This window comes from Lissotriton vulgaris, chromosome 5, assembly GCF_964263255.1.
Source record: "Lissotriton vulgaris chromosome 5, aLisVul1.2, whole genome shotgun sequence".
In the NCBI taxonomy this organism is placed as follows: Eukaryota; Metazoa; Chordata; class Amphibia; order Caudata; family Salamandridae; genus Lissotriton; species Lissotriton vulgaris.
Window position 1 is genome coordinate 1,181,073,629 of NC_141693.1, and position 21,122 is coordinate 1,181,094,750.

Sequence of the window (21,122 nt, forward strand, 5' to 3'; positions counted from 1 at the left end):
TTTCTACCAAACTCCATCATTTCCCATCATGGTGAAAAACAATCTGAGGATGGAGTCGATGGCAATGCGCACTAACGTCCAAGGGAGAAGTCCCCTAACTCGTGACTACAAAGACTTCTTCCAAGACAACAAAACACTGCAATCATCCGAGCCCAACACAAGATGGTGATGTATGCTAAAGTATGATATTCTGCAGTTCTGCATACCAAGAACAGATGCATACTGGCAAGTAGCATTTTCCTTACATATTTATTATTTGTTAAAGATAACACATTTTAGTGACAGGTCTTTAACCTTTGTGGTTCATGAATCATGTATACTCTTTACACCACCACCGAACATCATGCCATAGCAGAAAACCATCTCAACACCATAAAACACCACTTCAAGACTTACAAACTCAGTGAATGCCAGAGGACTACCTTAAATGTAACTCCTCCAAACCACAAATAATGTCTTAAATCAACATTAACACACAATACCTATCTGCATTGGAAGTTCGGACTCCCACCAACCTTATTGACTGAAATAAGAAAGTATTCACATATTGGACACCGTGTTAACAGTACAATGTATCTTCCCTTAAACCCTTTTAAGAGCACGCAACCATTTCTAGCCCTAGTGATACAGTGTCATAATTATGCAAGGGGACTTCCTAGGTACTAAATTGTCAAACTGCAATGAATCCTGAACACTGCAACCAGACACTGGTTGCCAGCTTCCTCAATATCCCTCCGGTTTACACCCTGCCACTCTGTAGAACAGGGCTAGTCTTATCAAAAGCTATCAAGATTGGACGCACCTTTAATAGAAATAAAAAAAAAATCAGTAGGGCTCCTTTTTCCGTTTTGACGTTCTGGATCATGCTGCAAAATGAATAATAGATCATCCAGAGAAATCTAGAATTCAAAAATGGAGTAAAGACCTGGCTGCTCTAAAAAATCAGGACTCAAGTGACTCTCTGGGTACCAATCGCTCTGGTTTGCATATGGAAATGTGCAAAGCTATCCCTCACACTACCTTAGCATTCCACTCTGCGCTGCTACATTTTGCGGTGCATTCTTTGAGCCACGTGCAAGGCACAGAGACAACACTTAGAAATGACACTTCAAGCAATGACTCTACCACCTGCATCTTTGACAATAGGCTGATGTTTAACAGCCAAGTCAACCAAGTAACCACCTACGCCTTCTACACACTAAAAATAATGTAAAAAAATCTTCCCTTTATCCCTTCGTCTCCCCAAAACAATTCCTATCCAAATTAGACTATTGCAACGTGCTGAACATCAATATGCAACAAAACTTCTGACCAAACTACAGACTTAACAAAATGCTGCAGCACGTCTCATGTTTGAACTCCCAAACTACAAATCAGCATCCTTTGCTTTTAAACAGCTGGCCTGGTTACCCGTTAGAAAAGAAATAGCCTTCAAGGCCTTGTGCATTGCCTTCAAGGCATTACACTATATGGACCCAGAATATCTTAGTCAAAAATTCTCTTGTTAAGTTCCAAACAGGTCATTACGCTCCTCAACATCAAAAAACGTAACTGTCGGAAAGTTTACAAAAACTCTTTGAGAAGGTAAAAGGTTTGTAGTTGGAACAGCCAAACTGTGTAATACCCTTCTACAGGATTTGGAAAATGTGTCCAATCTACTGCACTTTTAAAGGTCCTCAAAACATGGCTTTTTACCCAAAACACCTAGCCTGTTTTTCACCTATGTATTCCAAGCTATACCGTTTCTCGCCCTCCTTCCTTCAAGGCAGCGCAAATAAACCTATGTGTATACAAATACTCTATAAAAAAATAAATAACTTAACCCTGCCTCTACCTCATACCTGTTCCCGGCCATACATCTCTCTGCCTTTACTTCTTAGTGCCTGCAACTTTCCCTTCCCATATTTGTATACATAAATGATTTCCAACTGTGGATTGTAACTAGAGTAGCTACTTATTCGACCAAGTGAAAAGTGCTTTGGACCTTCAAGGGATAGGAAGTCGCTGTTGAAATGCTACTGTTCGAGGCATATGAGCTGGCGATCGTACACTATGCATTAGACCGCCACCTGGTGTTGGGCTCGGATGATTGCAGGTTGTCTTCTTGGAGAAGTCTTTGTAGTCACGATATAGGTGACTCCTCCCTTGGACAATACTGCGCATGGGCATAGGCTCCATCCTTAGATTGTTTTTTTCCGCCACTGGATTCGGATGAAAGTTTCTCCGCTCCGGCAAAAAAAGATTTTCAAGCAACTTCGAAGGGCAAAAACTTCCTACAAACAATATCGACGTCGACTATACAACTTTCGACGCCATCACCTTGATTCCAGTTCATCGACGCGGGCCGCTGGGCCTATCTACGCCGTGCGGCCTACACCACATGGAAAGAACTCCGTTCATGAAATGCCCGAAATGGCAGGCAAAATTCCCGCATAGTGATCATCAGGAAGTTTGTAACCTCTGTCTATCGCCGGATCACAACGAGTCGACCTGCACAGCTTGTGCGTCCTTCCGATCAAAGAAGACCATCTGAGATCGGAAGGCCCGTCGACACGAGAAGAGGAGATCAGCTCCAGCACCGGAGAATATCTTCGATGACTAGGTTCCGCTCGTTCCAGAAGAAGATTCGCCGGATCTCCAGATCATTTCAGGGGCAGAGGACTCTGACGACTCAATTCCATGACGTCAACCCGTGAGTACCTCTGCCCCTGCACCGCATACACTGCCCAAGCCAAAGGCGAAGGTCAGCACTCCGCCCAAGGTGCCCAGTCGAGACCAAGTGCTCTCTCCTAAAGCCCAGACTTCGAGCTCGGCTCAGAGGAAGGCAACTACGCCTTCAGGTGCTTCAGGTGCTTCGCCACCGCGTAAACCACATGTGCCGATTCCACCACCTCCATCGGCACCGAAGTCCAAAGATCCTTCGGCACCGAAGTCCAAAGATCCTTCGGCACCGAAACCGAAAGATTCTTCGGCACCGAAATCAAAAGATCCTTCGGCACCGCAGACTAAAGTGGTACCGAAAGAAGCTCTGGCTCCGAAGCCGTCGATTTCCAAAGCTAAAGATGGAAAGTCAGCGGCCGACGCCTCAAAGCCGGCGAGGCCACCTTCCACTCCGAAGACTCCCGCTCCGGTGACAACACTCGCAAAGCCCGATTCCGAGGTTCCTTAGCCCTCGGACACGCCTGCCTAGCCGAAAGAAACACCTTCGGCACCAAGATCTTTGCCAAAGGACGCTGTAACACCTCCCAAGGCAAAACGACAAAAACAACCTCTGTCGGAACCGAAAAAATCGACGCCGAAGAAGGTTGTAGAGGAAGAAGAGCAAGAATTGTTCAGACCACATCCTAAACAAAAGAGGATCTACATAAACCTAAAAACTGGACATGTAGGTGCTATACCTCGATAAAAAGAGACCAGCAGAAACACCACCTACACCTGTGGGTCCTGCCAAGAAGGACTGTGCAACTTCCCCTATGCACCCTCCCTCTCCTGTATCTCCTTCCTCTCCTATCACTCCTTACATTTCACATCAAATCTCTCCTTTACCCTCTCCTGCATCCTCACATTCACCACAAACTGATGAGGAGTATGACTTAGGTGGTGGGGAGGATACACATGCAGTCCCAAATACTTATCCTTTAGATGAGGATATCTATACCCATCAAAGCCTTCTCCTCCAGAGGACAGCATTGGCTTTAATCACCTTTTACACAGAGCTGCTATCTACCACAACGTTACAATGCATTCTGATGACATTGAGGAGGATTTTCTGTTCGATACTTTTGAGCCATCACACAGATCTAATCAAATTCTTCCCATAATCAAAGGAGTCATTAAGCATGCTCCAGAAATATTCAAAGATCCTGTACACGCTAGGGTACTGAATCCAAGAATAGAAAAGAAATATAGGACTGCATCCTCTGATCCAACCTATATTAAGGGACATCCTCCTCTAGACTCTTTAGTGGTGTCCAATGCAAGAAAAAGAGTGAATTCACAGACTTCTGTTAAACGCCCCACCTGACAAGGAATCCAAATTTATTGATTTACCTATCCAGGTAAAAGGATAGCCGCACAAGCTATGGCGCATTGCGAATACACAAGCCCTTCTCTCACGTTATGACAGGGCTCATTACGACCAATTAGAGACACTACTACAGCCCCTTCCAGATCAATATAAAGATCAGTTAACTGAGCTCATTCAAGAAGGCAAATTAATTTCAAATGCCTCAATAAAATGTGCACTAGATGTCGCAGACACAGCTGCTAGGGCTGTAATACTCAGAAGACCTGCATGGCTGCGCATTTCCGGGTTCAAACAAGAGGTGCAAACCACAATTTTGAACCAGTCTTTTAACCAAAACCAGTTATTTGGTCCAGAAGTAGACACTACACTGTAGAAAATGAAAAAAATACGGACACGGCAAAGTCAATGGGAGCTCTACGGTCCACACAGACTAGAGGTTCTTTTCGTCGCTCCTTTTATAGAGGAGGCTCCAAGCAAACTGGAGCAGACACAACAACCTCTTTCAAGACACAAACATCCTCTAACAAAGGCTATTTTAGAAGAGGATACAGAGGCAATAATAACAAGGGAAGAGGTCGCGGTAACAACAACAATCGTTCCTCCTCCACAACTAAACAGTGACTTCCCTCTGGTCCCCCAACAGCATTCCACTCCTGTGGGGGGCAGATTAACACAGTTCCTGCCTGTCTGGAACTCCATCACAACGGACAGGTAGGTGAGACAGATTATCCAACATGGCTACTGCCTAGAACTTACAGCAACCCCCCAAACATACCACCCAGGCAGCGTCCTATGTCTACAGACTACCTGACTCTGCTTCAACAGGAAGTCCTAGAACTTCTACAAAAAGATGCTATTCAACTAGTCCCATTAGAGGAACAGGGGACAGGGGTTTACTCATTATATTTTCTAATTCCCAAAAAGGACGGGACACTGAGACCAATTCTCGACCTCAGGTCCCTCAACCATTACATACAATCAGATAATTTCCATATGATCACTCTGCAACAAGTGCTCCCACTATTGCAACAAGGCGATTTCCTTTCAACGCTAGACCTGAAGGACGCCTATTTTCACATCCCAATACATCCTGCTCACAGAAAGTACCTACGGTTTGTAATACAAGGACAGCACTATCAGTTCAAAGTCCTTCCATTTGGTGTCACAACAGCTCCACGGGTGTTCACAAAGTGCATAGCAGTAGTAGCAGCACATCTCAGAAGACAACAGATACACGTCTTCCCTTACCTGGACGATTGGCTCATAAAAGCCAAATCATTCCACCAATGTGTACAACACACTCAGCAGACAATTCAACTGTTGCACGACTTAAGGTTTACGATCAACTACACAAAGTCGCACCTAGAGCCTTCGCATGTGCATCGGTATCTAGGAGCTACCATAAACACATCTATAGCTCTAGCGTATCCCAGTCCAGCCAGGATACAGAGCATTCAAGCCTTAGTCTCAACTTTTCAACAACACCACTCTCTCCAAGCAAGAGTGTTCATGAGATTGATAGGCATGATGGCATCTTGCATCTTCATAGTGCCACATGCAAGACTGCAAATGCGTCCGTTACAAGAATGTCTGGCACAACAGTGGAATCAGGCTCAAGGTCAGCTCACAGACCTGGTGTTGGTAGACAGCCGTACGCATCGCTCTCTGCAATGGTGGAACACCAAAAACTTGACAAGAGGACGGCCGTTCCTCGAGCCTGTTCCACAAATAGTGCTCACAACAGACTCATCCCTCACAGGATGGGGAGCCCATCTCTTACACCACACTCCTCAAGGTCGATGGAACAACCAAAAAAAGCTGTTACATATCAACCATCTAGAGTTGCTAGCGATATTCTTAGCACTCAAAACTTTTCAACTTCAAGTACAGAACAAAGCTGTCTTAATCCGGCCGGACAATATGACAGCAATGTACTATATACAAAAACAAGGGGGGGACACTATCTGCAACTGTCCCAGCTCGCACAGAACATTTGGTGATGGGCCATTCCTCAAAACATGTATCTGTTAGCGGAACACCTTCCAGGGGTTCACAATCAAATAGCGGATCTGTTAAGTCGGCAGTCACAACAGATTCACAAATGGGAACTACATCCACAAGTTTATTTTATTTATTTATTTATTCAAAGTTTTATATAGCGCGAACAAGATCTTTGCGGATATCAGAGCGCTTTACAGAAACAGGGTTAGGGGCAACACAAGGGTGATTACATAAACTATAGGGTACAATATAGTAGCACAATAGAATAGCCATAATGTACAGGTATAATACCAGTAAACGACCAGGTAACTAATAATACAAACACGGTGCAAAGTCTTTGATCCAGCAAACAATAGCGATCAGGTGAGCTTAGGCCAAAAGGATGGCTTTTACCTCTTTCTTAAAAATTACAGAAACAAGGGGTAGGGGCAACAAGAGGGTTGTTAAACAAACTATTGGGTACAATATAGTAGTCGGTAGTAAATGAAATAGCATAATAGGATAGCAGTCATGTACAAATATAATGCCAATAGACAATCAGGTAATCAATAATACAGAAACGGTGCAAAAAGTCTCTGTTCCCGCAGCAATAGAGTTCAGGTGAACTTGGCCATAAGGATGGCTTTTACCTCTTTCTTAAATAATGCCGTGGAGGGGATAAGCCTGGTTTCAGGAGGGAGTGCATTCCAGATCCTGGGAGCTATTCCTGAGAAGGAGCGTTTGTATGTTTTTTCCTTCCGGAATCTACGAGGTTTCACGAGTAGATTTTTTGTACTTCTATTGGATCTCGAGCCTCCTGATATAGTCAGCTTTTGAGTGAGGTAGATGGGTGACGTGTGGTGTACTGCCGAGTGTGTCATAACGGCAATTTTCAGCTGTATTCTGGCTTCAAAAGGCAGCCAGTTCAGGGATTTTAAGTCAGGGGATATATGCAAATGTTTTCTTGAACCAGTGATGAGTCTCGCGGCAGCGTTCAAGGAGGCTCTTAGGGGTGCGGTTGTTAAAAGGGGGAGTCCGCTAAGGGCCACAATTCCGTAGTCTATGCGAGGGATGACTAGGGCTTGTACAGCAGTTTGGAAGTCCTTAGCTGGGAAGAAGGGTTTAAGTTTCCTCAAAGTGTTGATTTGGAAATTAGCTCCTTTAGTTGCTTTGCTAATGTGCTGCTGCATGTTGAGCTTGGCGTCAAGTGTGATGCCTAAGGATTTCGCAGATTCCACGATGGTGGGTTGGACATTGAGCGCAGTTAGGTGATTGAGCCAGGTTTGGGTGATGGCAATTTTCGCGGGAGGTGAGATCAGAAGGAACTCGGTTTTCAGAGCATTTAGTTTGAGGTGATTATCGGCCAACCATGATTGGGTGTTACTGAGTGTGGAGTTCAGAAGTTTGATGTCTTCTGGGTATTGTAGCTTGAGGTAAAGTTGGGTGTCATCGGCGTACATATGGAAGTGTACATTAGATGCTTGCAGCAAGGTGGTGAGTGGTTCCATGACGAGGTTGAACAATGTGGGGGATAGGGATCCTTGTGGGACGCCTAAAGTTACAGGCACAGGTGAGGAGAGCACGTTGTTGATCTTGAACTTTTGAGACCGGTTATGTAGGAAGGAAGTGAACCATTTGAGAACAGTCCGGGATAAACCCATTCTGGTATTTAGCAGCTCCAGTAGGTTCTCATGTTTGACAGTATCAAATGCTGAGGAGAGGTCAAGAAGGATGAGGAGGCAGGAGTCATTGCGATCAAGGATTTGGAGGGCATCATCAATTATGTGCGTCATAGCCGTTTCCGTGCTGTGTTTCACTCGGAAGCCTGATTGATGAGGGTTGAGGAGGTCAAACTGATAAATGTGTTTTGTTAGTTGGAGTTGTACGCATTTTTCCAGCAGTTTGGCCAAGGTGGGGATATTGGTGATAGGGCGATAATTGTTTAGGTCAGCCGGGTCAGCTGTAGGTTTCTTGAGTATAGGCGTGACTTGCCCCACCTTGAGGGAGTCTGGGATGAGTCCTTGTTGAAGGGAGCTGTTAATGACTTTGGTCCAGAGTGGGAGGATCAGGGGGGTGAAGTCTTTCACAGCATTAGCAGGTAGGGGGTCTGTGAAGTGATTAGAGGGCTTCAAGGTGCCGAGCAGTTTGTGGATTGTTTCTTCAGTGTATGTGTCAAATGACGTCCATGATGCGTTGTTTTTATGATGAGTGGTAGTCATGCTGATGGGGCTGGAGTATCGGCTTACATCATTGAGGAGATCACTTCTTATGTTGTCGGTCTTTAGCTTAAAGAAAGCAGAAAAGTCTTCAGTGTGGAATATCGCTTGTTGTGCTCTTTGATTGTGAAGGTTGCATCTTAATTTGAGTTTTGACTAGTTCAAACAGTTTTCTCGTCGGTTTTTTGCTTGGTCCAGCTGGAGGCTAAAGAAGTCAGATTTCGAACGCTTGATTTTCCTAAAGTAGGCATTTCTCTTGTTCTTCAGCATTTTAAGGTGCAGTGCTGAGGGGTCAGATCTCCAGGTGCGCTCTGCCATTCGCATAGCACGTCTGTCTTCATTGAGTCTGCCGTCATACCAAGGGTTCGACTTCTTGGTGGAGACTCTCTTCAGTTGCAGGGGGGCAGCTTCGTTGATTATTGAGTTCATAGAATCGAGGTAGAGGTCGGTCAGTGATTGAACATCAGAGGCGCCCGAAGGGGGAAGGAGGAGACTGCAGGTGTGGGAAGGCAGGGAGTTAGGGTTAAGATTCTTCATGTTCCTTTTCCAGATCTTGGATTTGGTGGGTTGCGCTGTGTTAGGTTTAACTTTTTCGTTGATGAAGAAAGTGATAATGTAGTGGTCTGACCAATCACAGGGTTGGATCGCCCCCAATTGGGTAGAGTCCTCTTTGGCGATGATAAGGTCGAGCCTTTGTCGTGTGTCGGGCTGTTGCAGATTTGGGTGAGGTCAAGCGCATTAAGGAAAGTTTTGAGACTAATTATCACTGCGTCTTTCTGATCGTTCCAGTGGAGATTGAAGTCACCCAGGTAAATTTGAGTGATCTGCCGACCGGCATTGGATGAGATCGTGTCCATGAGTTGTTGGGTGAAGGTGAGGTTGTCCCCGGGCGGGTGGTAGATGACATGTAAAGAGCTTACAGGTGTGCCCTCGCTGGCGATATTAAGGCAGAAGAGTTCACAGGAAGTGAGGGAGGGGGAGGCGACTTTAGTAACAGAGAGGTTGCTCCTAAAAATGCATGCGATTCCCCCGCCCGTCTTGCCGGTCCTGTCGAGTCTAAAGATGTGGTAGTTGGGGGGGGGGGGGGGGAGAGGGGGGACTAGTATGCCCATTATGGGTGTAGAAGTTTCAGTTAGCCACGTTTCAGTCAGAATGGCTAGGTCGAGATCCATTGTTATGATGAGATCCGCGATGTCGGAGGAGTGTCTCGGGGCCGACTTGCAGTTGAGTAGGATGCATTTGAGTCTGGGGGTGAGAAGGGTGGTCGAGTGTTCTAGAGAGAGGGGGACTTTTCTGAGATTGTTGGGGACGGAACTTCTGTTGCTTAGAGTGGGGGGCCTAAGGGGATTTGTGAGAATTGTGGGAATGGGGAGGTGTGTGGTGGTGGTGTGTTTTAAGGGACCAGGGCCAAATGAGCAAAGGAGGGCGCATAAGTCGTGGTCCGAAAGGGAGTTGAGGGCGCGACGGGGGCGGTAGGTGTGGTTGAGAGCGGGGATAGAGGGCCAATGCGGGGAGTGTTGATTGAGAGGGTATGTGGGGAGGGTGGGGGACTTGTTGGGTGGGGGAGCGGTGGTAGGTAGGGATTGTCTGGAGAGTGTGAAAAGAAGTTCTTTGATGGTGTGGAGATCTTCTTTGACTTGTAGGAGGGTGGATATAATCATGCCCAGAGGTGGAATGGGGATGGTGTTGGGGATGGGAGCCGTGGGCGAGTGATTGAGTAGGGAACTGGAGAGGGAACTGGATAGGGGGGGGGGATATGCTGGCGTTGGTGCAGGGCTCTGCGGTAATAGTAAGTGGGATGCCATTCGATTGGTGAGAGAAATTGTGGGTGAGGGGTGTGGATGAGGAAGGGGGGAGTTTGGAGGCATAGGTGAGGATTCTGGTGGGAGGCGGCACAGGTGAGTTGAGGGATGGGGGAAGGCAGGAGACGGTGGGGGTGCAGGGAAGGTAGTGGGGGCTGAGAATGGGGGGGGAGCGAGGAGGAGGGGTTAAGGTAAGGGAGGTGGTGTGTTCTGTGAGTTTAGTTGGGAGAGAGGAGTAGTGGGGAGTGAGAGTGGGAGGGGAGATAGGGTGGGAGATGGACCTGCCGCGGTGTGGGGGAGATAAGTTCCGGGTGATGGAGGGTTCTGCGAGAGTCATAGGAGGTGTGAGGCTGGGGGGTAGGGAAGGTGGGGGTATGGAGGATGTATGATGGTGAGTGATCTTCGCCAGTGAATGCGGGGTGTGGAGAGGTTACATCGGGTGGGTGACTGACTGCAGCGCTGGGGGGATGGGAGAGGTGTGTGTCGTTCAGCTGTTGTGATAGGTTAGGCATGTTAGATTGGAGATTGGAAGTGAAGGGAGTTGTGAAGCTTGAGGTGTTAGGAATGGAGGTCCGCCGGTTGGAGATGTGTTCTAAGAAGGTGGGGAACAGGTTGTCGAGTAGGTCAAGGTTCCTATCGGTGGATTGGAATAGGATGGTCCCGTTGTTGTAGATGGTGATGGTGGCTCTGCCTGGGAAAACCTGGGATGGTGTGATAGAAAGTGTTAGGCCATGCGCGGATTTTCTGGTGGTGGAGATAGTGAGAATGGAGAGGAGCGCTTTTCTCCATTGTGCTCTACGTAGAGTGTAGAGGATGATATCGGTGCTCGTGGCTCCATTGATCAGTGAAAAATAGGTGTCCACAAACGGGTTTCAGGGTGGGCCTTCAGGAAGCTGTGTTTGAAGCGTTTGGCGTGTTTTTTGGATAACTCGGGTGGGTAGTTAATTTTGTATGTGTGCTTTCCCATGCGTTCCATGATGGAAGAGGTGTAGGTAGAGGAGGGGGGGGGGGTGTGCGTGGGTGAGAGTGTGAGGTTACAGGGCTGTAAGCCTGAAAAGAAAATTGAGGATAGTCTTAGGTGTGGGCAGTTGATGAGGATGGCCACCAAAGTGGAGGACTAGTCAAAGATGGCCGCCAAAATAGCATATAGAGAGACAAGAGTAGTAGTCCTTTGTCTGTTGTTGATGTGATTTAGAGAGTTTAGTTTCCCTTTCTACTCTGGGGCAAGTCGAGTTAGTCCATCTTCTATGTTGCTTGGTGGGAAGGAGAGAGTTCAGCTTCTGTGTTGCTTGGAGGTGAGGAGAGAGACTTATCTCTGTTTTGGTGACCCCTGAACGCGTTGGTATGTAGCCTCATGGTCATCTAGTGGGCAGTGAAGGCGATTTATGGCTCCAGTTTATGGCCCCCGCCATTTTAGACAATGGAAAGTGCAAAGACCGCTATGTCCGCAACAATAATTTTGCATGCAGATACCACTAAAAGAATCCGGCATGAATGTTCCAAATAATAATTTTGCGTGCAGATACCTTCAGGAACATCGTGGTCGTCATGGTCGTCAGGCTGCACTGATGCTGTTCAACTCAGGCACTTTGAAGCAAAGTTGCGCTGAAGCTGCCAGAGCACACAAGCAGGGCACACCGGGGACGCCCTGATTGCCCAGCTCGCCAGTGTAGAAGCGGGCAGTTGGGGGCAGACTCAGTTCTCGCGGATCCTTTGAGGGGGAGGGGGGGGAGAGGGCATCCGGCTGAAACAAAAACGTATGTTCCTCGTTCCCACGAGAGTCTCCACTGGGGTGGGGTCGCCCTCGATCAGCTGCACTGGGTCGGTCCGTGCCGACTCATCTGCTTGGTTCCCGATCGGCGGCTCCAACAATACCGTTTGGGGTGGGGTGGGGGAGACGCCGAGCTCACCTTGGCAGCAGGGCGCCACCTCCCTCGGGTGTCACCGGGGTGCGCGGGACTCAGCCCAGGAGCGAGCAGACAGGCACACAGCTCGCAGGGCAGGACAGTGTGATCACACCCAACGTGAACGGGACACCGGGGCAATCACGGCGATGACCGCAGGCGGGCAGGACAACTCTGCAGTGGGCTCCAGTCGTCCGTCCGGAGCCTCTAGATGTTGGCCCCTCAGGTGGCGGCAGCTGGGATCCAGGACCGGGTCCACTTCCACGACGTAGTGGCGGTGATCCCAGGCGGGTCGGACACCTCCGGTGGACCGCCACAGCTCGACTCGCAGGCAACCACAACGTGTACCAGTCGTCCACAGGCGGGCTCCAGGCAACAAGCATCCGTGCCGTGCTCCGCAGATGACCAAACAGGTAAGCATGTTATTGTTCAAATCCAGTTACTTGAGAGTTGCGTTAACCATTCTTCCAACAGTGGGGGCACCCACCCACACATAGACCTTTCACCTCCTAGCAGCGGGAGGTCCCCGGCGCAGAGTGAGAACACCAGCACACACCGCGTAGGAGCGAGAACTCTCTTGCGGTGTCACCGTAATAAAAATCGTTCAGGAAAACGAGTCAGTCAAGTCAAGTCATAGAATTTGTATAGCGCACTACATACCCAGAGGGTTTCAAGGCGCTTAGGAAGGGGAGGAGGATTACTTGTCAAATATCCACGTTTTAAGTTGCTTTCTGAATGCTAGGTGGTTCTGGGTAAGGCGAAGGTAAGCGGGGAGTGAGTTCCATGTTTTAGCAGCCAGGTTAAACAGCCATGAATAATACGCAAAATAAGCGACAAGTATTTGTCTAAAGCAAAACATGAAAAACAAAACAAGTCACATAGCACCAAACAATAAATCAACTGAAGGGTACTTTTCTGGCTGGGTAGCAGCGTAGCAAGAGGGCGAAGGGACTCTTACAGAGGACCATGTTGGGCTTTAAGGGCCCCTGATTGGACAGTGTTACTTGGACTTGATTGTCTGTTGCCATGCGTTTTTCTTTACTACCTTTCCCTAGGGTTTCATGGGAAATCTAGTAACTTTATAAAGAGCTGCTATTAAATGAAAGTGAAGAAAGAGGCATAATCCTCTCCTCTGAGTCCTTAATAGAATTGAAACTTTCCGTTACGTTAGCTAGGAAATGTTTCCTTCAGTATTGGACCACGATCAACTCGCTACCCAGCTGTTAAGTATGCACACCATCAAGGGACTATTGAAAAAGGGGGTTTGAGAGGCCCACTCCAGTTCATTTAGGACTGTCTTTTACAGTTCAACCTGAAGTGGGCGTATCAATTTAGTTTGATTTCTTTAAGGCCCCGGCAGACTCGCTGATCTACTGGCTATAAAACTCCCTTTTAATATAAACCTGTGGCCAAAACTGTATAGAACAGGTTTTAATGTAATAGAGAATCAAACAGGGTTCTTGCACACTGGATAGAAAGTGTGTGCAACTGACTGTGTAAGCTAAAGCTCAGATGTGACTCCTAGGAATGAAGACCGCATGAGAGATGTAAATAGGTCCTGGTATTCTGCAATGAAATCACCACTGCTTGTTGTTCGAGAGGGGATGTTTTCAAATGTCATGCGGGTTTGATTGTTAATGAGACTTTGTAATTGTAATTTAATTTTTTTCCTCTTTTACCCTTCTGCTATGTTTAGAACCTTCCTGAAGGATCACCTCCAGTCGGGTCCCTTAAACTCACTTACATTTCAAAGGTAAGCACTCCTTGATCTTCTAGAGGGCATTAGAGTAAGGCAACTTGATAATATTAATGAAGGTAATTGATTAATAACGATTCATGATGACGCCCTTTTTTTGCACAAACACAATTCGGATTGCAATATTTCCCAAAAGAGTGATGCTCATTTTATGAATTAGTTTAATGACAAGTTGCAAGCTAGGCCCCACCAGAATTTTAATGTTTGAAATGCAATCGAGATTGAAGTGATTATAGATTACTTTGAACCCAGTATCTAGTTGTTGCCTAGAAAGCAGGATTCAGATTTCTTTGATTTAACCCTATTTATTGTTTGCAGTTTTATGTAGCTCAAACATGGCTCAAGGGCATTTAAGTGCTTTACATGAAATCCAGGCTACAGGACAGGTTCTTTTTAACATGAGATTAAGGGCCTGATTAAAGGTTCGCTGAAAGGATACTCCTTAACAAACGTAATTGCTTTATTGCAAGTGCCAAGGATGTAATGCACTTCTATTAATGCGACAGAATATCTGTAACTTTTGTGACCATGTAACTCCTCCGCCAAACTCCAAATCATGACGTAAGTGGCTTCCCTAGCATTACAGGTTGTTGAGCTGGGACTTAAACCTGGTTCCCTCTTTCCAAGTCGACCACTCTGACCATTAGGCACATCTGAGCTCTCCAATATTTCTATTCTGGCCACTAATGGAACTTATTAACAACTTGTGTATGTATAGTAGCTCTTCCTGAGTAAAATAAACTGTCACATACTGGTAAAGAATCTTGCAACTGTAGGGAGTATCTCAACATATATTGTCTTTTTGTATTGATCTTATTTTTTTTCCCTTTTTTTCCCTTTTTCTTTTTTTTTTTAAATATATTTTTATTGATAACACAAGCAATTAAGAATTACACAAATAAGTCAGTTAATCCATTATAAGTATAGCAAAAACATAAGATTCAAAAAGTACAGAGAACATTTGAGAAAAAAAAGAAAAAAAAAAAGAAGAAAAAAAAAAGACAAGAGCAAAGGGCAAGTCACATAGCACATAAACACATCAGGTCTGACCTGAAAAGAGAATTCCCCAGATTTTATCTATTTTCTTAAGTGAGCGATCGCCTCTTCTTTTAGCTAAAGCAAATTCCATATCATATATTTCGTTCACCAGTAACCACCATTCGGTTACATGAGGTGGTTTATCTGATATCCATGCCATTGCAATGATCAGTCTAGCGCATGATAACAAAATAAAAAGCAAATCTTTAAATGGAGCAGTGGTTGGTTGTAAACCTAGAAGTATCATCTCAGCTGATAATGGGGCGCAGATCAGTTGCTTGTGCTTCAGAATATTTTCTAGGTTTTCCCAGAATGTGCGCAGAATTGGGTATGAGACAATCATATGCTCTAGGTCGGCAGCCAATAGGTTACATTTCGGGCATTGTGTACGATCGCTAGGAGCGTTATTACCGGCCCACTTAGAAATTTGTAGCGGAGTGTTGTATAGCTGGCACACAGTCTTATAGGCTTGGAATTTTAAACTAGATGAGTGGACAAGGTTGTCAATGTTATTTAAAAAAGAAGAGATGTTGTTTGATGATATACCCATCCCCAGTTTAGAAGCCCATTTTTGCGCCAGCTTAGGGCAACCATCTGTTTTAAATTGGCTGAAGCATTTATAGCCTAGGCTAATTATAGATTTATTCCCCCCCCCCCCCCCCCCATAGATACATACCCAAATGTCTGAGTCTAAAATATCTTTAAGCTTCATTTTACCAATCAAAAAATCATGTATCTGTATATATTTAAATTGCATATTTTCGGGTAGTTTATAAAGTAATCTAAGTGTTTCAAACTCTAAAAAGGCCGTTGAACCATATAAGTCACCCAACTTAGTTATGCCTAGATTAGCCCATATTTTACCAACCGAATCGCTAAAAATGCCTGGTAGACTCGGATTATTCCAAAGTGTTAGGTTAGGATGGAAAAATGAAGTCTTGTCAATAGCCATTATTATATTCCATATTCGAACCGCATCTTTAGCGGTCTTGAACCTGACTCTCTTATAGTAGTTCGGGTCATTAGCTCTTGCAAGGAATTGTATGGAGTTAAATCCCAGCATGAATTGGTGAAAGTAATACGGGTTACTATAATTGAAGCGGCTGCGGATTCGACCCAGAAAAGAAGCGTAGAAATAGGTTTTAAAGTCTGATTAGTTGAGGCCTCCTTTGATAAATGATAACTTCAAAGAAGAGAGTGCCCTACAATTTTTTTTATAAGCCCATATGAAGCTTCCATGAATACATTCTAATTTTCTAAAAAATAAATTGACAAACAAAGGGATGGACCTAAACGGGTACAAAAATTTGGATAGAATATTCATTTTAATAAGATTTATCCGTCCAAACAAATTGAGGGGGATCTTATGCCATTTTTTAAGGAGCACTGCAGTATCTCTTAGTAAAGTATCATAATTAAGTGTCTTGATGTCCCTAGTGTTAGATGTAATTTTAATGCCTAAATAAGTAGCAGTGTGACCGATACCCATGACTGGAACTCTTGGTTTATAGTTTACGATACTTTGCGTTTTATTCAGGTTTAATTTATATCCGGAAACAACACAAAAATCATCTGCTTCTTTAATAATTCCAGCCATAGCTTCTGTCACACTGTCACATCAGTTGTATATATTGCCAAGTCGTCAGCATACGCTGTAATTTTAAGTGAATTAATACCATGAACAAATGGCTTAATACGTTCTTGGGACTGAATCGCATTAATGAATGGCTCCATAGATAGAGCAAATAAGAGTGGTGAGAGGGGGCACCCTTGACGAGTGCCTCTTTGAATTGGAAAATTAGGGGATAGTAAATTAGCATATCCTATTTTTGCATTAGGGCAGTCATAGAGTGCCTGTATTCTTGTTAGAAACTGAGTCTTGAAACCAATTTCTTTAAGAGTTGCCCACAGATAATCCCACCCCACTCGGTCAAATGCTTTTTCTGCATCACGTAATACCATACCGAGTGGGGAGGGAATAGTAGCTGCAACATCAAACGCTGTGATAGCCATGTTAACATGTGCAGTTGTGTCTCTGCCTGTCACGAAACCATTTTGATGTTGACTGACTAATTTAGGCATGAGGGGAGCTAGTCTCATGGCTAATAATTTAGCGTATGCTTTAGCATCTGTATTAATCAAAGAGATGGGCCTATAGGATCCACATTCTACCGGTGTTTTGTTGTTTTAAAAAAAAAAAGATTATCTTTGTGGTTTTCCAGGAATTAGGGGCCCTACCAGCTTCATCTATCTGATTAATAACGGAGCATAGCAAAGGTAATAGTTAATCGCTGCAAATTTTGTAAATTTCAATAGGAATCGTGTCCTCTCCAGCTGCTTTCCCCGAAGGAAGAGAAGATATAGCAAGTTTTAATTCCGCAAGAGTAAAAACAAATTCTAGTTCTTCCATTTCTTCTGATTCCCTTTCTAGTGCCCAGTTCTTTCTAATGTATCTCTGCACGATGTCTATCGTAGGAGAATGTTCCGGAATATAGAGTTTACTATAGTACGTAACAAACTGTTGTAAAATTTGTTCTGGCTGAGTGTAATTAACTCCATCAGCCCCTTTTATATTTTTAATTAGGGAGCTAGCTCTATCCTCCGCAATTTTATAGGAAAGAATCTTACCGATTCTGTCCCCACTCTTATATTGTGGTGATTTATATTTCTGGAGCTTGGAACTAATTCTTTCTCTTAAAAATGTTTTAGTCTTGGATCGTAAAGTAATTAATTTAAGTTCTAGTTGATTTTTATTTGGTGTGGAAGATACCCCCATATCTTCTTGTCTAATAATTTCTGCCAGATGTTTCTCCAATGATCGAAAATTTGATGTTATTTCCTTGATCTCATTTTTTCGTTTAGTAATCTGCCTAATTATAAACTGCTGGGCGAACCCTCTAATATTCGCTTTACAGGCATCCATACATAAATGAGTTGAGCGGAGTTTATATTAAACTCCAGAAAATCTTTAATGTTCTGTTTCAACTGAGTAATAAATACTGAATCTGACCGCAAGTATCTGGGAAATTAAAATAACCTAACTTCTTGCTTTTTGGAAGCAATATTAAACCATAAAAGAATGGGGTTGTGGTCAGAAGTTACTCTGGGGCAGATCTCCATTTTGCAGTCTTCGAGCATGTTATCAGAGGCTCAAGCCATGTCATTGCGCGAGCACATTTTATGCGGTGCGGAGTAATATGTATATCCTGCCAACATAGGATGAAGATTCCTCCATATATCCTTTAAATTATGTATACGAGAAAGCTCTAAAATAGCAGCTCTAGTCTTACGCATACGTTGAGATGGGGTACGCTTCGTAGTATCCTTGGCGTAATTAATGACGCAATTGAAATCACCCATTAATATTACCTCCCCCTCCCAGTCTAATAGTTCTATGTTGAGTCGGTCAAAAACCGCTGCGTCGTCATTATTTGACCCATACAAAGCACATAAAACATATTTACAGTTTGTTAAATTAAGTTGTGCAATTGCCCACCGGCCAACTTTATCGGAGGCTGCTCTAAGAATTTCTACCTTAAATACTTTTTTCTTCAGTATGGCCACTCCCCGTATTGAAACGTCTAAAGTTGTACATGTGACTAGCTCATACCCCCCTTGTTCCATCAATTTTGTATCCTGAAAGCGAATATGGGTTTCATTTAGGAGTGAGAAATAAGGATTATACATTTTAAGTTCTTCAAAAACCGGTTGCCTTTTGCTTTTATTATTAAGACCTGAAACGTTCCAGGCTAAACAGTTAATTTGATACATATCTTACTTCAAATTATGTTCTGATTTCCCAACCTAATCTGAAAAAAAGTGTTTCTGCTCACTCTGTACCTTAAATCTTCTATGCTTGTGTCATCTCTTTTCACCATTAGCCCCCCACCCTCCCTCCCTCTTCCCCTGCCCCTACCCTCAGAACCCCCCCCATAAGTACCTACCAGGAAGCCTCCCTCTATCAACTGCTGCCGCTGAAAGGGCAGCCATCCATAAAGGTCTCCTCAAGAACCCCCCTCCCTCCGTATTGAACTCATACAAAAACTAAACCTCAAAGTGCCTTAATGGCCTAAAGATAAGCAAGGAAGCTTAGCTTTAAACATTTAGGTGTTTCAATCCATCTTTGAAAGAATCTGCTCAGCCTCTTTAGCATTATTAAAGAAGTAAGTGTGCCCAGATTTCACAACTTTGAGGCGAGCAGGTATTTGAAGATAGACCAGTGCCCCCCGGGATTTAAAAGGGTCGATCAATTTGCGCAGTTCCCATCGTCTGTCCATAGTGACCTTGCTAAGATCAGATCTCACAATGAAAGTTACGTTATCCAGTGTCACAGGTGTATTTGGTCTGGCTTTAATTGAAACCGCTTGTCTTAGTAAGTAGTTGCCAAAATAAATCAGGATGGGACACGGGTATTTACTCTCCTTGTTTCTAGAAAATATTGGTAGTCTATGTACACGCTGGAGTTGGGAATCCCAATCCCAGTCGGACAGGTCCGGGAATGCCCTTTGAAACAATTTAACCATGTAAGCCCTGACATCGGAGCCCTCCCTTCCTTCGGGTATTCTGAAAAGTCTCAGATTCTGCTGCCTTTGCCTATTTTCTAAATCCTCTACTTTATTCTTCAAAGACACTATATGTTTATTATGTTGGTCGGTTGAGGTCATTGTAGTAGTTAAAGGTTCCTCCACCTCAACCACCCTTTGCTGTAATTCTTCGATCTCTTTTGTAACTCCATTCAGTTTGCTGGTAACTTCTTGTAAGCAATTCTGCATTTTACTGTCATCTTCCCTTAAATGAAGAAAATGTAGCTGAGCCTCTTGCCAATGTTCCATTAGTGTCTTAAGAATTAAATCCAAAGAAAATACTGCTGAGGGAGCCAGAGAAGAACAAAGAGATGTAGCAGTTAAAGCTTCTTCTCTAGAGGTGGTTGGAGATAGGGGTTTATCTGTCTGACATAGTGTGATATGACCCATAGGTGGTGTACTACCGGGCAGAGCTCCCGTTGAAGAAGCCACCAAAGGATCTGATGATAGTGTTACTAGGGGAAGTAATTTGAGAGTTCTTCGAGCTGTCTCCCTCTGTAGGACTAGCTCCAGATAGCCGCAGAGCCATGCTCCTGACACTCCCTTTGGCTTGCATCCACTTACGCAAGGGGCTCTGGTCTTTGATCGCCTTCCCTCGAGTGGTTGTAGAGGTCAGTGCAGCAGATACAGTTGAAAAGTTCATATTCCTCCCTTTCTTGACTTTACTCTTTGCCTTCCCCTTTCCTTTTTTGATGCCTGAGGATTTGCAACCACCTGCTAGCGTAGAATTGCGCTCTGTGTCTTCTTCATCTATATCCCCTCCTTCCCCTCCTTCCACCAGTTCCTCGTATTCATCACTGGAATTTTCTTCTTGTGTTTCTTCGTGTATTTCGGTATTGTCGGTGTCAGCTCCACCTACTGCTGTGGTTATAGAATCCGTTACTTTGTAAGCTTGTATTGGTAAGTCTTGTGAAGTTGATGGGGCAACCACAGTAGCTGCAATAGCTCCCACTGAGGCAGTATTGTTAGGCTTCGGAATATCAGTTACATAAGTTATCTCCAAGGCGAGATCCTCAACATGCATCATATCTTCATTAACATCGCTCGTAATTGCCACATTCTTGTCATTATTATCTTGTTTCTGTAATAAACTCTGTGTGTTGCAGATCCCCACCAAAGCCCCTCTGCTAACTGCGGTGATCTCCACTGTCTCATTAGTATCAGACTCAGCCTCAGCCCCTGCATCATAGTTGCTACCCCCTTGGTTAGTCACGGTATTAGCAAATTTTTTGCCCTGCATATCTCTGTCCTTATTTTTACATTTTGCCAGGGTATTTTTATCTTTTGGGGCCACAAACAAAGGGGGGCGGATAACTTGTAGCTTACCGCCTTGCAAGTCAGTGTTGCCGGGTGTCTCAATTCTTTCGGGAGAACTCCTCGCCGGTCGAGTCATCTTCACTGCTCCAGGGATCATCGGTTTAGCCGGCACCACAGCCCCGTCTTCTGCTTTTTCTTCCAGGGGAGTGCCTCTAGCCGCTCTGTTTGCCCGCAGTGTGTTTTTAGGCGCCATCAGTCACTATATTTCCGCCTCCTTCGGTTTCGCGCCACAGCAAATCTCACAGCGGCTATCGTATTCACCGGCACCACCAAAACGCCACCACCCGCACCACCAGACCCGGCCAATCAAACTGACTGTATGAGCGTCCACGAAATCTCGCAGCCTTCAGGAGTTGAAGCCGACAAAGCCGATTCTGTGTCAGTTTGTTAATCTGTAAGTCTGTGCTGAGACTCGCCACTTTATTGTGCAACCTGCACCTTCCTTGTCCTTCTCAGCAAAATCTTTGAAATTTTAGTCTGCGAGTATCGCCAGTATCTC

The 21,122-nt window shown here is 44.8% G+C and overlaps 1 protein-coding gene across 7 annotated transcripts in view; it reads left to right on the forward strand.

Annotated features, from left to right (window-relative positions):
- Window positions 1-21,122, forward strand: part of PLEKHA1 (pleckstrin homology domain containing A1) — a 712,942-nt gene that overhangs the window by 141,622 nt on the left and 550,198 nt on the right. For all 7 annotated transcript variants that reach the window (XM_086922967.1, XM_086922963.1, XM_086922965.1 and 4 more), the window contains exon 3: window positions 13,626-13,682. In XM_086922967.1, the coding sequence (XP_086779093.1) occupies window positions 13,626-13,682 (57 nt within the window). The remainder of the gene's footprint in view (window positions 1-13,625; window positions 13,683-21,122) is intronic.